The sequence below is a fragment of the Sitophilus oryzae genome, unplaced genomic scaffold, assembly GCF_002938485.1.
Source record: "Sitophilus oryzae breed Bouriz unplaced genomic scaffold, Soryzae_2.0 scaffold_1624_pilon_pilon, whole genome shotgun sequence".
Lineage (NCBI taxonomy): Eukaryota > Metazoa > Arthropoda > Insecta > Coleoptera > Curculionidae > Sitophilus > Sitophilus oryzae.
Genome location: NW_022146308.1, coordinates 640,245 through 661,744, shown reverse-complemented (window position 1 = coordinate 661,744; position 21,500 = coordinate 640,245). Strand labels below are relative to the sequence as shown.

The window sequence follows — 21,500 nt, the reverse complement described above, 5'->3', positions numbered from 1 at the left end:
TTGGACATAGCGAATTTATGAAATTCATACCCATAGGGAGTAGCATAGGGAATGAAAGTTTGTTGTACAAAAATGCATTATTACTACTGTCCTCCATTCATGCAGTTGTGCAGCTCTGAACTGTTCAAGAACGCGATACTCTCACTCCATTCAATTGAGTCATAAAGTTCAGAACTGTTCTGCGCCATATGGACACCCATATCCTAGGCTATCGCGCTCAGCTCCTTTCAGAACCGTTCTGAGTAGCCCAGTGCGTAAAGCTCTGGAACTTGAAATTCGCGAATGGAGGACAGCATTTAACATCTAGAAGTATAAAATTTTATACAAGGGTTTATTTAGTGACATCAATAATATGAACGAAATATTTCTGAAGTGTTCAATATTAAATGTAGATATTCTTCAAGTTATGCGAAGTAACAAGTAATGTTTCCGGTGAGACCGCGTATTATGTCACCGGATTCTGGTTAGTATAAAGACTTTTTTCCATAGAAAGAGTTTTTTCTATATTTTTCTTTCAAAATAAGTAAATAATTCTTCTTATTCTTTTAAATATTACAGTGTTTCTTTTTCCTAAAATGTTATACTTAATTTTCACTTATAATTAAAAAATTACAAATGGAGAAAAATATAAGTTATTGAATAAAGTTTATACAAATCACTTTACCATAACAAAAAAGTAACAACATGTCATGGCGGAAGATATTCAGGTGGTATTTCACACATTTATCTATTAAAATCGAGATTAAAATAATAAACTTGCGTAACATGTTATACATGAGAAAGAAAGTTTCAGAATCGATTAATACGCAATACGCTACGCAGTCAAGTTGTTCTTATGCGCGGATGAGTGTCTTCAAGACTCTTCCATCGGCCAGGGTCACGACGCCGCCGAAGAGGAATCGGCCTACGTTTGGTTAAACAGGCTGGACACGGTGGACTACGATATTGGCGAGTCTGAATATTTATAACAAATTGCAAAGTAAAATATGTTGGAAAAATAATTAATAATTTATTAAATTATTTTATTTAACTGATTAATTTTCATTGAAAAGGCATTTTTGCAATTCGCCACTATATTAGATAAAAACTAAGAAACTCATATCAAATTTAAGTTTTGCGATTTTGACCTATACTTTTAACAAAATCTGAACACATTTTAAAAAAGTTTTTCATAATATTTGTGTAGATTGACTACAAGTTGTATATAATATATATATATATATATATATATATTTTGCGATATATATATATATATATAACAATATATATATACATTTTATAAATTTATCATAATATTTGTGTATATATACTACAAGTTGTATATATATATATATATATATATATATATATATATATATATATATATATATATATATATATATATATATATATATATATATATATATATATACTACAAGTTGTATGTATATAACATAAATTTCTACGACCGGTCTACCTAGTGGTCTGCAGCATCGCCTTGTGGTGCAAACGTTGGCCTGTTAATCTGTGACGTGACGCACAATATTCAAGAAAAACAGAAGCGTGGCTAATAATTTAGTAATTTAAAAAAAATGTCTTTTAGATACAGTAGTAGGTATTAAAAAGTTTTGTGTTTAAATGGGGTTTGCCTTTAACAGTTAAAAAATTATATCGTAAAGTGTAACTTTCCGTATAAGAATTCTTTATCTGTCATCGATCATGATCTGTCATCATGTTAAAATGATGTTTTGTATGTTATTTTGTTTTTTTGCTTGTTTGTTTTACGGATAGGTGCGATCGCATAATTATTATTGAATATTGATAATGTTTTATTTAATGTTAACATTACTACTTTTTCAGTGAATGTTTAAATCTGTTGTTTTTTGTTAATTTCGTTATTTAAACATATGTATGTAATACAGTCATATTAACACTAATCATATTTTTACGTTTTTATTATGTATATCATTTTCAATGCCCCCCGGTTGCATCTTTGTAAAGGACTGTGAATTTTTTTTCTTTGAAAAATAAACTATAGTCATATTTTATTCACAATTTCGGTATTATAACATTGCCGTGAAATGTAGCAAAAAATCTGAATGTTTTTAAACATATTTTGCTTCCTTTTTGATACTTTAAGTTAAATTTATTGTGAATTTCGTACCTAATCTAGTTGGTTATACCACGATAACGTTCCACTGAGCTTTGGCAATTACTCCCACCTGGAAACAATGCCCAGGGCTGTATTCCTTTATCATAACCCTCTTTTATCTAAAATATATTCATCAAATATATTCTAAATCTGAATACAATTATCCCGAAATAATAATGGTCTTATTTGCTTAATATTAACGAGCTACTTTCGTTAGCCACAAAGGTTTATGTTTTTTGTCGTAATGTTTTGTGTGTGATGTGGTTTAGCTACTCTGAAATATCAATTCCCAATATATGACCGAAGTTAAGCGACGTTAGAAAATGCGAGTAGGTAGACTGGTCACCGTCTGGAAACGTTGTCGCACGGTTGTTCCATGGTAAGAGTGCAAATCTTTTGACACAAACTGCTTATTCACACCGGTTTGAGGCCGGATGAGATCGGGTATCTCGTGAGTAAGAGTCGATTTAGACACTTGTCAAGTCGGTAGGCCATTGACAATGATTGGCCTAGGACCGTGGTTGAGATTCCGCGTAAACAAAGTAGGCCCCGTCCAGATTAACCTTAGCAGCAAAAAGGACACGTTAACTTAAAATATTTTTACTTTTTTTAATTCTGAATGAAGTGATATTAAAACATAGTTGCTTCAAACTGGTTACTCAGCAAAGTCCCTCGATATGATGATAAACACTCTTCCACTTTTTTCATTATGAGGATCTGTCAACTGTGTTCATAGGTATACCTGTGATGTATGTGAATTCACTTTTTATATACAGGGTGATTCCTGTAAGTCGGTCATGTTTTCGAGGAATGATAGGGGACGTCGAAATATTAATTTTGATATAGCACACTATGGGTCGGAAATGCCTCTTACGCAAGATACAGGGTGTTAAAGTTTTTGAAAAATTAAAGATATTTTTTAATAGTTTTTTAACAGTTGAAAGTATCGTTATAACATGTTATTGTAGGAGTCTGCCTAACGGAGACACTTTAAATGTAAAAAGAAGAGGTTTTAGTTTCAACCAGTGGCGTAGCTGTGATACGCATCGGCTAATATTTTCAAAAAAAAAATAGTACGCCACTGATAAAAATAAAAATTTCGGAGGTTTTTATTTACTCGGTTTATTTCCAAGAAAAAATGTCTCTTGTAACTTTCTTCTATCTAACACCATTTTGTCACAATTTAAAAATAAATATTTTTTTCTGAGAACCTTAAATATGCGAATTATAACTACTACTACGAATTTTATTATTAACAATAAAAAAAAATTCTAGTTTAAATTTATAATTTTTTAAAAATTTATTTAGTACTAATAGTAAAAAGTGCTAAAGTTACCCAAGATGAAGGGAGCTACGATGCATATGTGTTTCTGCCCTCTAGTTATAATACTTCGCTGTATTTAGGATTCTCATTAAAAAAATTATTTATTTTTAAATTGTGACAAAATGGTGTTAGATAGGAGAAAGTTGCAAGAGACATTTTTGGAAATTACTCGGTTTATTTCCTTGGAAATAAACCGAGTAAATAAAAAAAACTCCGAAATTTTTATTTTTATCAGTGGCGTACTATTTTTTTTTTGAAAAAATTACCCGATGCGTATCACAGCTACGCCACTGGATAAAACCAAAACCTCTTCTTTTTACATTTAAAGTGTTTCTGTTAGGTAGATTCCTATAATGAAATTTTATAACGATACTTTCAACTGTTAAAAAACTATTAAAGAATATCTTTAATTTTTCAAAAACTTTAACACCCTGTATCTTGCGTAAGAGGCATTTCCGACCCATAGTGTGCTATATTAAAATTAATATTTCGACGTCCCCTATCATTCCTCGAAAGCATGACCGACTTACAGGAATCACCCTGTATAAATTATATATGATATCATATATTATTTATGTATGATATTTGTATATATGATGGTCATATATAATTTATATATGATACTGAATATAATTTATATAATCATCATATATGAATATATTATTTTTATATATTTTTTTATGGAGGGGAAAATCTTCAAAAGACACCCGATGTTGGATGGACGTAGGCCGTGTCGGGTTTGTACCGACTAAAAACCCCCCTTTGCCAATCCATGCTCCACGCTGGAACTGCTCTCGCATTACTTCAACGTGGTAACTGGCTTACTATTCCTCTTGTCCCAAAGTTCTCATTTTTTGTTCCTTGGTCCTAATGATCGTCCGTACAACATTATAGGTAATCTTCCATTCATTTTCTTCTCCCATATTGTCCAAGGCAAAGCTCTCCAGAGTAAACGGCCTCCCCAGTTCCTTCTCATATATCTCTCTTGCGTTGTGCCATTTAGGACAGGCAAAAATCGTGTGTTCAGCATCATCTATTGCTTCACAGTACCTACAAATCTCCGTAGTTGCTCTTTTCCTTTTATATAGGAATGCATTGAAGCAGCCGTGCCCTGAGAGGGCCTGAGTGAGATAGTAGTCGACCTCCCCGTAGCGCCTATTCTGCCAGTTGCTAATGTTTGTGATGATCCTGTGTGTCCATCGGCCTTTTGTACTAGTCCTCCAGCGCTTCTGCCAATTGGCCATTAGGGAATTTCGCGCCGTGGCTCTGTCCTGTCCGTTGTCTATGTTGGCTCTTTCATTGATAAGGAGGTCTATGGGTGGTATTGCAGCTATCACTCCGACTGCCTCAGCTGAGATTGTCCTGTAGGCCCTAGTTACTCTAATGGACATTAGCCTCTGAACTCTGGTGAGTTTCCGGGTAAGTGCCTTATTATTAGTTACGTTATTCCACACTGGTGCAGCATAGAGTATCTGGATTGCATTACACATGCCAGTGTTTTCCTTTTCGATTCGCTTGGACCAGCTATATTGGGCATAAGTCTGGAAAGGGCGGACATTGTTTTTTCCGCTTTTTCTATGGTACGGTGTACGTGTATGGAGAAAGTGAGCTTGCTGTCCAGCCACAACCCGAGATACTTTAATGATCTACCAGGTACAATTCGTGTTCCAAGCAGGTTAAAATGCACTGGTTTCAATTATTTTTATATAACACTACCGTAAGCTATTTTTATATATGGTTAACTATCGAATACATTTGAGGTTGAAACCTTTGGGTTTTCAACAGCTAAATAAAGAAGTAGTGAGTTTTAATGCAAAAAGCTTTGTACAATCCATACCATTCTAAATCCAATATTTATCACCCTTTGTCCAATTTTATTTCTGTTTTTTTCTTTTCAGTGGCCTGTTCGACAGTTACCGTGACGAAATGCCAGGCCGCCCTCCGCACCCTGCAGGCGTTTCCCTTCTTCAAGCCGACGTGCCTGTGCAGGGAGCCGCACGTCGACCCCGAGTGCAACTCCTTCCGGGATTTCCTATTCGATCATCCCTGCGTGTTCGTCAAAGAGAGAGGTACGTGCATTATTGACAGTTTTTTTAGCAGGATATAGAGAACATAATAGTATGGTATATCTAAGAAGCTAGGAAAGATTTCGACAGGCGCCATGACAAAAAAAAACAGAATTTTTTATATATGGTAATCGCAAAACAATTTCCGATGCACGTGATCAAGTTTGAGTGACAAACGATGGCGACAGCGTTGCCAGATTGTGATGGATTTATTAGATGAATCTTAATTTAAAAGTGACAAACATTATATTTATTATATCATTTTTTAAAAAAAATTACATTTTATTTTTAATTTAATAACTAATATTTTAGTAATTAATTGATTTATTTGTTTTATAGCTTATTTTACTTATTACATATTGGCAAAAACTGGTCCATTATACAAGCCATTCTATTTAGTGATGGGCAAAACTGATTAATTTCAATAATCAAGTACTCGAATTTCAAACGGCTTCAATAATCGAGCGATCGCTCGAGCGAAACATCGCTCGTATTTTAAAATACGGTTTTTCTCCCGTCGCTTGTTGTACTCGTAACGCCAAGCAGCAGTAATTTGAGCACATTTTCTTTTGGCGATGAATGGCAAGTAGCAAGCGACGAGGGACGAGTAGTTCACTTGATTTAGTTTATTTCAAAGCATTGCTGATGTATATTGTAAAATGTTGTCACTCAGATACGCAACGGATAACGTCGTATAAATTTGCTACTTGCAATGTATGTAGAAAATTCGCTCGGCTTTTTATCGAGTATGTCACATTAAAATCGGATTTCAGTTTATTTCATTCTAGGATCGCTTGCTTTCGTCGCTCGTAACTCGTCACTTGCATCGCAATCGAATTTTCGCTCGAGTTATCCCATCACTAATTCTATTCTAGTCATTTGCCATTCTATTTTTCCAGTCTATTCTAAACGTTATTATGGGTTATTTATTTATTTATTGATGTACAATCTTACAACGCCATAAGTGGTAATAACAAGTAAAAGGGTGCTATTAATGCACAGGCACAGACTAATAATCACAGAATTTGATATAAACTAACGTAGAAATAACTTTGAAAGTGGTGTAATGTGCTTATCAATCAAACTTACTTCTCTATTTGCAGTCAAGGGTAATAAAGGATCTATTGTCACGTTCTCGTTAAATTATTTTTAGGTCAGGAAAACTACAAGCTCTTTGCTTCGACTATTTAAATACTTCGGCATATTTTCAACACACAATTTCAATAAATGCAATACAATAAATCTTAAAAGAACTGTTTTTGCTTAAAAGTACAATTTAAAAAAAGACTATGAAAATAGACAAATAAACGAGAATTACTCACAAAGATTCGACGACAACACGATATTGTACAAAATAATGACTAACATTAGGATAATTGTCAAATAATAAACGACAACCTTGCTGAAAATGGCGCAATGTGACTAACATAGCGATAATAAAATTCGGTTTAAATTAATTTTTGCAGCTTTAATCAAAATAAAATATATGTTACAATCATTTGCTTTATAAAGTAAAATGCTGAGCTGAACGGTATCTTAAATTATACAACAAATTTACACATTTTTGCCAAAATTTCATTTAGTCAGGTTTATAGAGTTTAGTGTCAATGTCGAAATAATTGATGACGTGCATCGGAAAATGTTTTGCAATTATAATATCTGTGAAATAAAATGACAAGAATCGAATGTAAATGTCATGTATTAGTAGTGATATTGTTTAGTAGTGATGAGAGAGACTGGCCTTGGTCTTGCACAAAAATCAAGATCAAGACCAAGACCTATCAATGCAAGTCTTCTGCAAGCCCATGACCAAGAACCAATAGAGGTGTGTAATTCGTGAACGAACTAGTTCCAATGAACTATTCCGACCCCGGAACGAAAAGAACTAGTTCCCAGTTTCTCAAAGGACTAGTTCCTCAGGACCTATTCCGGAGACCGATATAGTAGAACGCGACGGCGACGAATCACTTAAACAAAATTCTCAAGTTCTTTATTCTAGGCGTTACATATGCCCAACGCACTATTGCCGGACCCTGTAGATACCTGTTTGGTTCATATAAACTGAATTATCTGGATATATACTTTCAAAAAGTAAAGACACGGATAAAAAAGCATACAGTAAAGTTAATATCGGACAATTTTCTCGATAGAAACAAACGAGAGCGGAAAAATAAGACCCCGGAAACGGCATTATTTTTCATCGATTCGTCGTTTTCCCTCCAAGTCGGAAGGAAGAGAACTTTTAGAATTAGGTTTAACGGTATCTCGCTCTGTAAACCGCCGCTCGATTGGAGCTAAGAAATCAGATTATTCCTATTGCTTTTTTACCTTGGGAGCTGTAAAGACGCTGTCGGCCTCTTTGGATCTCTCTTTACGAGGCTTTTAAAGTTTTATATACAAACCTTTGTCGTTCTAAACATAAATTATGTATTTTGATTTAGTTTCGTAGCACATACAAACTTTCTTCCTGGTCTGAAGTTGACAATTATTGTATCATCATTATCTTCATCATCATTATCAGCTTATTAAACTGTTTCCGATTACGGTGGACTACACTACAACCTAACCTAGGGTTGCCAGCTCTTTCATAATAAAAAATAGAGGACGCGAGGGTAAAAAATGGCAGGCGATTGATGGTTTGGTTTTCTTACTTTCTTAAAAATATTTATAGCTACTCAAAACTTGTTAAAATAAAACAAACCATTTTCTACAAAACCTCTATTTTTTCAAAACAGCTTATGTTACAGTAAGTAAACACAAAATAGTTAAATATGTTTATCGCTTCCACAAATATTTCTTGTACATAAATACACACAACCAAACTTATATGGAATCATCTATTATTTTTCATAATTTTTGAGATGTATGAAAATTTTATGTTTATTAATAAAACTCAGTCCTTACCAATGACTTTTAATGAAAAATAATCCATATAGAAATAAAAAAAATTAATCAGTTCCCAAAATAAACAAAATGGTATTTTTTTGGTCTCTGAAACGAAATTAAGATTTAAATTTTTAATGGCCAAAAAGCATAAACAAAAAGAAAATTGATAATTTTAATATTCCTTGTTGCCACCTCTAGCTCTTATGCAAACTTCTATCCGCGCTGGCATGGTTCTTACTAAATTATCCACGTTGTCTTAGGGTATGTTCTCCCATTCTGCTAATGCTGCATCAGTAAGCTGTGCGAGATTTCCTGGATTGTTTCGACGAGCTCTAACCCTTCTTTTGAGTTAGTCCCACAAGTGTTCGATAGGGTTTAGATCTGGTAAATAGGCAGGCCAGTTCAAAACTATGACACCTTCTGTTTCAAGACATTCTCTAGTCACTCTGCTGGTATGGGGAGGTGGACTATCCTGCATGAAGTTAAAAGTATCCCCAATTGCAGCTCTCCAAAGACTAACGATTGGTTCTAGCACCAAATCAACATATCTCCGACCCGTTAAAATTTGTTGAAGTGGTAACAATGGAGTTTTTGCTCCCAGTATAATATCTCCCTAGAACATTACAGTTCCTCCTTTATATCTTGGTACAGATTTGGCAGCCTGAAGTCTTGCTCGTCTTCCTGGAGCTCTGAGAACGCGAATTCGATGATTATCTTATCTTAGTCCAATTCTGGTCTCACCCGAAAATAGAACATTTTGCCAATTCTCAGTTGTCCAGTTTTGATGTTGAAGGCGTCAATTTAGCCGGTCAATTTTATTTTGCCGAGATAAATGTGGGATCCGTAACTCTCTCCTACTGTAAAACCCTAATGCACGAAGCCTTTTTCTTATGGTTTCAATTGAAATGTTCACACTTGTAGCTGCCAGAAGTTGTCTTTGTAGCTCTGGATGAGAAATATTGGGATTTATTCTAGCAATTCAGCACACAAGGCGGTCTTGTTGTTCAGTTATAACTCGTTCACGACTTTGTCTGGGTCTTTGTGTGTTCCTAATTCCAAGTATCTTCCATATGTTTTCGATACAACACCCTGAGTAACGCCTACTATCTCTGCTACGTCTTTCTGGAGCATGTCTTGTTCGGTGAGAGCAATAATTCTTCCCCTCTATATATCTGTTAATCCAACATAAGGCATTGTTTAATTTTTTTGGATTGAATGAAAATTACCGGACAATCGTGATTTTACTACTGAACACAAAATTCAAAAGAAAATAAATTGCAGTAGTCGTTTATTCTATATTATCAGGTTTATTTACAACAAAAAGCCTTATCTTAAAGTTGTATACGAATTTTTATCCTTGCAAGAAATATAGTCAGAAATAAAGAGTGATTCCATATAAGTTTGGTTGTATGTATTTCTTCATTTTCATTTCTGTAAAAACAAGTGGGAGTAGCGGGAGAAATACACTGGTTAACATTTTTTTAAAACATTGTGGCGATAGACGAATATTTTTTAGATTTTGAGTGTGGTATGTAAGAAAAAGGACTTTTTCAATACATGAGGGAAAAGAGGACAGTAAGATCAAAAAGAGGACTGTCCTCTGGAATAGAGGATTGTTGGCAACCCTAACCTAACCTAGCCTCCCTCATACCGTGCTGGTAACTATTACTTTTGGGTCGGTATTTACATGTGTGGAAGTAAATCGCATTGGAATCTTATTAAGTCGGAGTGAGAGAAATGCGACGGTGTGCTGTTGCGGCGTTGTCACATTACTCCGGTACGCCTTTCCCTATCAAGTAAAATAAAATCACGATCGTAAACGGCTTATTCTTAAAATACTCTTTTATCAAACAGATAACTAGATAAAATCATTACATATGTTTCTGAGCATCTGAAATGTAAATGATGAAAGTGTGATGATATGGATGTAAATGTATAAGGATATCGTTAGGGTATCCATTTTTTTATAACCAGAAAACAGTCAGTAATTGCGATAATTTAAAAACTGAACTTTTTAACACATAACAAGTTCGGATCTTTTACAAGATGTTTAAATAAGAAAAATTCGATAAGCTTTTTTTTTCCATTCAAAAATTTAAAAAAGAACCTTCCATTTACTTTTAGTGCACAGCAATTTTTAGCAATCATGTAACTTATTTATTTATAAAGATTTTCAAATTCTGTCTGCGAAGAAAATATAGCAGAAATATTAAGAAAGTTTTTGAAAAACTACAATCAATTATTTCTAATAGATTTCGAGATATTGATTTTTGAATTTAGAGTTCTAATAGCGTGACCACTGTCGAACACCAACTCAATTCCACTTATTTTTACCAAAAGTGCAAGTTCTAACTTGCACTTTAAAATTTACAAACTATAGGGAAAATTACAACGACTCGTTAATAAATAAACAAAGTATCACGAGTCGTAATTAAATCATGAAGCTGAACGCATGATGTACAGCCTTATCTAGAATTTTAAGTACTGATTGGGTCGACCGCGACGAATCTACTATATCCCTTTCCATGTCTCTTCCATTCTCAATGTGCACAGAGTCTCGGTTTATTTCATACGTTTGGCAACGTTTTCACTGTTCTCTCTGTGTTCAATACATTATAAACGCATTGTACTCTTCTTACATACGGAAATCTCGACCCAAAACTAACCTTTGTCAGCCCTTACTCTATTTGGATAATCTCTTTGTAATTGGGACCCTTATTGGTCCAAGTTATCCCTGCTAATTTTTATGGAACGTTATGTTGCCTGCAGTTTCCTTATAACATCAGTTTTAAGTGTCCACGTTTCGCATGCATACTGGTAAGTATGCATATACCATAAATAATTCTCAATAAACAATTTCTTCCATATTAGGTACTTTATACTAACTTATTCCTTCTGTTAATTTCTGGTAGCTGAGATTCTGAACTGTGTATTAGTTGTCCTAAATATATTTATTCTTCTACTATTTTCAGTGTTGTGTTATTAGAATGTCTTTCCTCTTTACCATTTTTTCTGTTCATTACTTTAGATTTTGCTAAATTCATTTTGTTGTAGTTGATTTGTAGTTCGTTGATTTGTGCTAGTAGTTCTTCAGGACTATTGACAATAATTAGGACTATGCATCAGCGAATCTTAGATGGTTAATTTTCAATTCTTTACTGGTTCAAACTTTACCAAGATTTCTTCTTCGCTGGACAATTGACTATTTTACAGTCTTTCCTGAAATTTGCTATAACTTAACTATATATTTGCTAGTTTTTGCAACAACCAAATTTCAGATTTTGATCTTAAGTAATCCTCCATGAACATCTAATCCTGAGTAATATTGTATATCTACTTACAAAAGTGTCAATATAAATTTATTTTCATATTGTCTTCTATGAAATATAGGTAAATACATTTTTTTAAAATCAAAGTGATATAGAAAAGATAGCGTAATTATTAACTACCGTCACTAGAGTAATATATTTTGAATTGCTTTCATATTCATCTGTAATTTGAGACTTGGTTGATTAGATGTTATAATCATAAATTATGAACATATATACAATACTCTCCATTAAAAGTATGTTGAAAAATTATGGTTCTTTGAACTCGACTTTTCAAGTGGGTATATAGAGACATATCAAATTGTGTTTTAGTACCACTTGATAGAGAGATAATCCGTGGTTAACCCGTAATAATTTATAAAGTAAACGTCTTTATAATCAACCGAACACTTTTGCCAATAACTTTTATGCTCCTTTTAACCTTATTCCACAAATGCATTTGAGCTGTCTTTCGTAGTTGATCGCATGTGGAAATTATGACTGAGAAAGGTTGTTCCAATTTTCGGTTTCCTGCTATCGATTTTACGGCCAACGAGATTGGAGATTTTAAATTTGGGCCATTTCTGGCTCGGCGCCGCGTGCACATATATGGATCGGAAAAAGTTCTGTTATGCATCGTGTGTTTCTAATTTCGAAATAAAACCGAATAAACTACGAGTAATATCCACCAGTTTAGTTGTGATCTCCTATTAATTTCAGAACTTAATGAAACTCTACTTAAAAGTTTGGTTACCTACCTTCAAGTTTAGTTATCAGAAAATAAAACAAAAATCCATCAAAAATATCATCATCATTTTCAGCTTATTTAACCATTTCTAATTATGGTGTAGTCTCCCTTACATACTTCCCTTGTAGTTGGACCTATTATTGTCTATTGGTAGCTATGCGGGCCCAAGTTATCTCTGCTAATTTCCTAATATCATGGTTCCATCTGAGGGTGGGTTGTTTTTCTTCCAAATTTCTTAATTCCTCGTGGGTACCATGCTGTAATTTTTGTGGTCCATCTGTTATCCGTTCTTCTTGCCAGGTGTGCTGCCCATTGCCGTTTGAGGGATTTGACTCTGTGGATGACATCTATTATCCGGGTCTTTTGTCGTATCCTCTCTATACTTTTATGGTCTCTCTTGTTATTCCCAGCATAATTTCGTTCCATTGAATGTTGTGCGACCTGTACTTTCCTTGTGATGTCCGTTTTAAGTGTCCAGATTTCGCACTGGGTTAATTTTTTATTGATATTATTATTATATTCCAGATTTCGCACTGGTTTTAATTTAATTGGTCGAATGTTTTCTTCTTTAGATAGAGTGTCATTCTTTGAATATGATTGAGTTTCTTCCATATGTACCCCATGCTAACTTAATTAACAAATAACTAAATAAACACAGAAAATCACACAAAAATTTACGGGAAACTATCGGAGTAAAAAAATAACCGTACGATGTAAGAAATATAATGGACTTACGTTTTTGACGCAAAATTTGCATTTCATGTGATAAACATGGATAAGAGAGAGAAACTTCGCAAATTGAACAGTAGCAGTTCAAGGCTTTGTATTTAGTAGTTAATGTTAATTAGTAGTGGAATTACCAAGTCGTTATAATTATTATAAAGGTCTCTAATACTGATACGGTCACCATAAAAGTTGATAGGTAATTGATTAGATAATCGTTTATAACAACGTTTTTGAACAGGTGTTTCCATAAACACTAAATAACTAAAATAACTGACTTGGTTTTATATAAGAGCACATTACTTTTTCTAGTAAAAGACCCGCATTCTGAGACTTGACAGTAACTTAACATTTTATGTTTTTCATGAAATCTGATTTTTTTGGGTAATATATATTTCAAAATCATATCAGTAAATAAATAATTAACCCTTAAATGAATTATAAAAATTGAAATTATAAAACTGATCTTATCGACACAGCATCTGATTGAAAATTTATTGTTTTACAATTGAATTGCCTAATCAAGACATTCAAAGCAGTCAAAATTTAAAAAAAAAACAGAAAAACACTAAAAAATTCAAACCAAAGCAATCAAAACTTATTCTTGCAACTTCAATTGAATAGTCATTTACCGGTAATATACCTTTTTTTGGTATTACAAAACAAAATCACAATCAAGATCATCTCAGCGAATTGACTAAGAAAACATCAAAGTTAAATATTGTTGATTTTGTATAAAAATTATTTCTTGAGAAGAATACTTGTATAAATATTTAATTCCAATTTTTATTCATGCGTATAAAAAATTAAAACATAAATATTCATAACATTAATTTAAAACAAACTCGTACAATACAATTTACATCAAATTTTATACAGTTAAAACAAGCATTTTAATTCATATGGTAATTTTTACAACGGTTTAATATTTAACCTAACATTTATACGAACAAAATTAATTCTTTTTATATTTCAAAATAGTTTGTGTTAATTCGCTGTACGTACAGCAAAATATATATTGTTATAAAAGCAACTGGTGTTGTGCATATTTTTAAATTCTGGATAAAAAATTAAATTAAACATACGTGGTTTTTATTGTGCTTTTTATACACGTCAAAATATTTTTCAATACCGTTTGATAGAGAGTTATCTCGTGGTCTAAAAGGAATTTTTAAGAATGTCAATTATAAACTTGTGTATAGTGCTAATAATAAGATACAACAATTATTAGGTAATCCAAAGAATAAAACACCTCAACTGGAAAGGTCGGGTATTTATAAAATTTCTTGTAAAGGTTGTAATCAGAAATATGTTGGGCAAACTAGAAGATCAATATTAAGTAGATTTAAAGAACATTTAGCTCAGATAAGATATGGTAGACCGGATAAATCTTGCGTTGCCGAACATATTGTTGATAAAGAACATTGTATATATCTTAATAATTTAAAATTAATTGGGGGAGCAAGGAAGGAGCCTCCACGTGTGTATTTTCGCAGCAGCCAAACAATAAGCTAGAAAATGCCGGCGCCCCCTGGTAACGATGCCCGCAAGGACATCGGCCAATCCTTCCACCACCGGAACCCAATAGAAGCTAAGAACAGAAACAAAAGGCACTGCTCAGAGCCATCTCTGACAATTGCTAGCCTGAACGTCGAAGGATTTACCCGGAACAAACAAGACCTGATCTCCCAACTATGCCAAATTCACAAATGGGACATATTATGCCTACAGGAAACGCATAGAGATGAACAAGCGCACAGGCCTAAAATAGAAGGAATGCGACTCGCTATCGAGGCACCACACAACAAATACGGCAGTGCAATCTTCGTCAAGCCCGACACTAACTTAACCCCCACAGGCAAAACTGTAATGAATGGAACCGAGATTCTCACTATAGAATGCGGACCTTTCACGGTTACATCAGTCTACAAACCCCCAGGTGAAAAAACCGAACTTAATATGCCAGGAAACTTCGGAAGCCAAAAAACCCAATTTATCATAGGCGACTTCAACTGCCATAGTATTAACTGGGGTTATACAGAAACCGACGCGAACGGCTGCATCTTGGAGGGATGGATGGAAACAAGAAACTTCCAACTGCTGCACGACTCAAAGCTACCTTGCTCCTTTATGAGCAAAATCTGGAAGCGAGGGTTCAACCCAGATAACTGCTTTATCAGCAGTAACATCGAAGACTGTTGTGTCAAAAATGTCTATGAAGCTCGAAGGTTTTCTCGGCTGTGAGATCTGCCACGGTACCCTTTCGTAGAAGATTCAACTTCAGAAAGGCTAAATGGGCGGACTTTACCGAGGCATTCGATAAGGCAATTAAAAAGGTCGACGCTACACCTAATCACTACACGGACTTTGTGGACACTCTGCGCAAAATATCAAGAAAACATATTCCAAGAGGTTGTAGACAAAACTTTATCCCAGGGCTTATTAGTAACACGAAGGACATACTAACCAAATATGAAGAGCTATATTCCAAGGACCCCTTTAGTGATGAAACAATAACATGCGGAACAACTCTGATGACCACACTTAGCGAGACAAGACAAAAAAAGTGGATAGAGTCCCTAGAAAGGATGGACATGAAACACAGCAGTAAGATAGCATGGAACCTCATCAAGAAACTTGATGGTGACCCCAAACAAACCCAGGAACCACCCAAAGTAACAGCCAATCAAGTAGCCCACCAACTCCTCCTAAATGGAAAGCCCACGACAAAAGGTCAGAAAGCACGACTGCATCGAGATATACGCAGTGAAAATAGATATTTTGGCTCTCCTTTTACAATAAAGGAACTCAACGATGGCATAAATACGCTGAAAAACGGGAAAGCTGCCGGAGTCGATGATATGTGCGTCGAACAAATCAAACATTTTGGGCCAGACACAAAACAATCGCTCTTACAACTCTTCAACCATTGCCGAGAGAATTTCAGGATACCAAAGCTTTGGAAAAAATCAAATGTAGGTGCCTTCCTAAAACCAGGGAAAGATCCCAACTCTGCGAATAGCTACAGACCAATCTCGCTGCTGTGTCATCTATTTAAACTATATGAAAGACTGATACTAAATCGAATTAGCAACGTCGTCGATTCAAAAATCATACCCCAACAGGCTGGCTTCAGACCTGGGAAATCATGCACCAATCAAGTCTTAGCGCTCACAGAGCATATAGAAAAGGGATATTAAAAACAAAGTAGTTACGGGGCTGGTCCTTGTCGACCTAACCGCTGCCTACGACACCGTCAACCGCCGCAAAATGCTGTCAAAAGTATATAACACAACAGGAGACTACCAATTAATGAAGATAATAGAATCACTCCAGCAAAACCGTCAATTCTATGTCACCCTTGAAGGGAAAAAAAGCCGCTGGAGATACTAAAGAAACGGCCTAGCCCAGGGAAGCGTGCTGGCTCCGATTTTGTTTAATATCTACACCAACGACCAGCCAGCACCGGAAGACACAAAACACTTTGTATACGCTGATGAGTTCATCAGCCGTAATGCCGTAGGTGAGCCGTAATGCCAAGGTCATCATAAGCCGTAATGCCCAGGCGGGCATTACGGCTCAAGGAAGAACCTTTGAAGAGGTTGAAGCAAGGTTAGAGAGAGCTTTAAACGCCATGTCTGCTTACTATGAGCTGAACTCCTTAAAACCAAATCCTTCCAAAACACAGGTCTGTGCTTTCCACCTTCACACACGACTAGCAAACCGCAAACTTAAGGTCGATTGGAACGGAGAGACCCTGGAACACACAAATAAACCTGTGTACCTTGGAGTCACACTCGACAGATCTCTAACCTACAAACACCACTGCGAAAAAAAACGTCAAAAAGTGGCTGCGAGGAACAATATATTAAGAAAACTAACCCACAGTAAGTGGGGTGCTAAACCTGATGTTCTAAGAACGACGGCACAAGCGCTATTTTTCTCCACAGCCGAATACGCCTGCCCTGTCTGGTCTAGTTCTAACTCACGTAGGGAGGCACATGAATTCAGCGAGAAGTTTAAAAAAAAATTCGACAATCGTCATCCACTTTTCGGGCAATACCAAGAATCTAAAAGACTAAAATCCAGACGACGATTTCTCAGCAGCCCCCTGGATGAACCACCCACAAACTATCCTCTGTCAGAAAGCCTGCCGAGTGATACCTCGTCCAACTTTAAAACCTGGAGAATGTCGAACCGCATAAGAACAGGAGTTGCTCCGGTAAAAACCAATCTGATCAGATGGGCTTTGCGCAACCAAATGAAGACAAATGTGACTGTGGGATGACACAAGATATGGAACACCTTCTAAAGTGCGTTAATTGTCCTGCACATTGTAACTCCGACGATTTATGGCAAAGCAAACCCGAAGCATTGGACGTGGCTCAATATTGGGCCGAGAAAATATAGAATGTTCCGGACATGAACAAGTAAAGTAAGTAAAATTAATTAAACAAGTCTCAAATTACAGGCAATTATATGCATATGAAAGCATCAGAATTAATAAATGTAAATATATTATGAACAGAGACAACGGTCCAATTCCTTCAAGTCCTTTGTTCCTACTACTCTAGTGGCGGAAATCTAACTGTTACGCTCGGTGGGCTCTGACTCGGTTGGCTAGATCTTGCCACGCCCACTCGGTGCCCACTGAGCGAGTATATAAACGTTCAAATTGTAGATTGTAGTTCAGTTTATAATCATCTGCTGATGATGCTAACATGGTTAGCGAAACGCGCGTCCAGTGTAAAAGTATTTTGGTGTATTGTGGTGATTTATTTAGTATTACGAAGCGTTTTTGAATAGTATGACACAAACATTTTTCTGCGAAAATGCATAATTTTCAGTTTCTCAACTTTAGAATAGCTGAAACCAGTTACATGAAAACACGTTTCTGTTTTTCATTCTATAAATTTTTCTAAACATAGACACGCAAAAACATTTCTTGAGCAAGTGTACCATTTTTATTTATTGATAAAATATATTGTAAAATATAGCAAGATTTGAAAAGTACTAGGCTCGGCTATTAGAATTTCTAAATAGACGAGTTTTAGCTTACAGCGTTTTTTGATTGCCTTGGTTAGGTTTGTTTTGGTTTGGTTTAGTTTGTTGGTTCATTTGTGTTTATTTTCGTCTTTTTCTCGGTACGGTATTCACAATTCCTACTGTCTCAATCAATCATTTAAATTATTTTTATACAATTGGCTAAAACCTTACTTCTTCAACTTTGTAAAACGACCCTGGGTTATTATACTACACTGGTGCCAAAATGCTTAGAATTTCTGATCACAAATCCAAGCATCTTATAAGCCTTGTTAACAATACTTGTAAAATGATAATTAAATTTCAAACTGGCTTGTGAACCATAGATCTGTACATTTAGTTAAGTTAGTAAGTTTTAAACGGTAAGTTTTAAGAAACTTAAAAAAAGCCTAACAAGCCGACACATAAATGTAGAGATAAAATTACTGTACACTTGAAACATCACAAAGCGTGTTTTATGAAAAAAACTATTATTTATAGAATTTATTTTGCTGTTTGGTTATTAATCCCTATCAAAAGATATAAGTCCAAATAAACCTAATACGGTATTAGGTTTATTTGGATCAAAAAAAAACGGCGTCTAGTTGGCTTAGAAATAAACATCGATGACATTCCCCATATAATTTTATATACAAAATGACAGCGATCTTCATTTCATAGCCAGCGCTGACGCCGTTTTTTTTTGATCATACGATAATATAATAAACTTACTTTAATACACTGTTTATTTCTCCACAAACAAAGATAATAAAACTAGAAATATCGGCAAGGACGAAACAGGGAAATGTAACTAAAACGTATCGCTTTTGGCTTTGTTTCAGAAAAAGATCCTTATCCGGTTGACGCGTTGCCAACTTGCACCCACGCCCACTACGTATGTCAGCAGGAGCCCAAATGCATAAAGCTCTACGAGGACTTTAAGGCCCACTGCAAAGTTAGAGATAACAAATGCCGGATGGAGGATAGGTATGTCAATTTTATTATCTTTAATTCTCACTGGTTTAATTTTTTTCTGATTATATTTTTTATATTTTATTCTTTAATATTACTATTTTATTTTTTTTATATAATATTTATTTATTGTGCTTTTAATTTAATCATAACTTGATCAGTTTTTTACTATCTGGCAGGCGGGACGTTGAAAAACGCGGGGGCCATAGTATTTAAGAAGTTTTTTTAATTATAATTGGCCATTCCTACTGTTGGTTTTGATATATTTAATTTTTTATTACATTACATTTTTTACACATTTTTATTTTATATATGCTCTATTTCCTTACCCTATTATTTTCTCTTTCAGGTCTTATATTAGAATTGTTATTAAATTTTCAACTATATTATACAGGGTGGTCGGAACTGTATTCCGGAAACTTCGGCAGCATGTTCTGTAGATAAAAATAAGTAATAAAGTTCGTATAAATGTATGTCCTAAAATGCTTAGTTTCGGAGATACAGGGTGTAGAAGTTTAATTTTTATTTCGATTTTTCCAAATAATTTCTGAAGTAACGTCAATATTTGGATGAAAATTGGTGTCTGGGAGTTTTTTGACATGAGAATTTTGATTTTGGTGTAAATATCACTCCTACTTGTAGAGGGCGCCACCTACATATTTTTTAACTTGTTTGAAGAGTAATAACTTTTTTTCCGTACCTGTAAAAAACAACTCAGTAAAAAAAATAATTTAGTAATGGTTCTCGAGATATTTGGAATCGAAATTATCAATATCTGTCATATATATACTCCAGGGTTGTCGCAACTAACGTCGCATCCCCACGCCTAACCGCCACCTGTTACGATCAAGAACATCTTCCTCTTCCAAGTTACGGTCCTCCATTGCCCTTCTGATGGCCTCATTCCAAGATCTTCTAGGCCGTCCTTTTTTCCTTTTTCCAGGAGGTGACCAGCTGTAGATACGGTAGGGCCATCTTTGATGTTCCATGCGTAGCAAGTGTCCAAACCACTTAAGGCCCCTCTGTTCGACTCTATCCACTATTGTCTGTGTGGCATCCATTTTGGCTCTGATTTCCACGTTCCTAACTCTGTCCAGTTTAGATACTTCCGCACTGCGTCTCAAATAGTCCATTTCGAGTGCATTCAAAGCTCGCTTTTGTTCAGCTTTTAAGGTCCAAACTTCACACCCATAAGTTACTACCGACTCCACTAGGGCTCTTCCAATATGTACTTTTGTGTTTGGTCTTATGTTTTTGTCCCACCAGATGCACTCAATATCTGTCATCATTGACATAAATTAAACATTTTGACTAAATAGTTATTACTGAAATCATAAATTTGAAATGTTTTTGTACCAAAAGTTTAACAGAAACTGTTTTATCATTATTCTTTTCGAAGAAAAAAAATATGATTAATTTAAAAAACAAAAAGTTCCCCAATTTCTAATCATTTCAATCAAATAACTATCTACTGAACATATGTTTATTTTTTGTCATTAATGACATTTATTGACTATTTCTATTCTAAATATCTTCAGAACGGTTGTTGGTATATGATGAGCCTTTACAGAATGATAAGTCTTTACAGAAAATTTATTAGTTAGTTACTTATAGTGAGTTACTGATATGATGAGCCTTTACAGAAAATTTATAGACACTTTTTTTTATCTAAATTCTTGCTCTCTTTTTAGGGAACTGTGTTTCGAAGCATGGTCAAGCTTGAGGCGATCTCCGATGTTCGGTTGCATATGTCCAAACAATCACATGAAGAAACGATGCGACAGGATGTTCAGCATGGTCAATCACAATCCCTGCATCGGTAAGTAACACTAGTTTTTGTTAGCTTGGAGGTGTCTCCTATGCTTAGCCAAACAATTTTCCATTAGAACAAGATTCTCTAAATAAATTCTTAAGTTTCTTGTCTATTCAACGTGTAGCGTTGTAAATCTGTTTCAGTGCTGATTAAGTTGCGATACTGTCTAAATTTATACAGGGTATTTCAAAATTGGCTCTCGGAAATGGTAAAAGATACAGAGTGGCTTAGTTGCCTGTTACTTAGCCCAATGATAATCCGTTTAGTAATTGCACTTTGCTTTGTCATATCCCAAAATATGACAGCAAAATTGAAATTTACGCTTTACGTTTTTATTATTCTACTAGAGTTTATTTTGACAGTTAGAAAAAACCTACAAGTACATTCTGAAAGAAATTTTTTTAGCTTTATCATTTCGTGACTTCAAAAAATAATTTAAGGCATTTCCTTTTTCTAGAATCATCATCAACTTTGTTTTTTATATAAAATAAAGTATAAAATATTTAA

The 21,500-nt window shown here is 34.6% G+C and overlaps 1 protein-coding gene across 1 annotated transcript in view; it reads left to right on the top strand.

Moving 5' to 3' along the window:
- The window catches only part of LOC115880482, a 53,516-nt gene extending 32,509 nt beyond the window's left edge, over nucleotides 1–21,007 (top strand). The window contains exons 3-5 of the mRNA XM_030897689.1: nucleotides 5,354–5,524; nucleotides 19,051–19,195; nucleotides 20,872–21,007. Of these exons, the coding sequence (XP_030753549.1) occupies nucleotides 5,354–5,524; nucleotides 19,051–19,195; nucleotides 20,872–21,007 (452 nt within the window). The remainder of the gene's footprint in view (nucleotides 1–5,353; nucleotides 5,525–19,050; nucleotides 19,196–20,871) is intronic.
- Nucleotides 21,008–21,500: the final 493 nt, after the last annotated feature.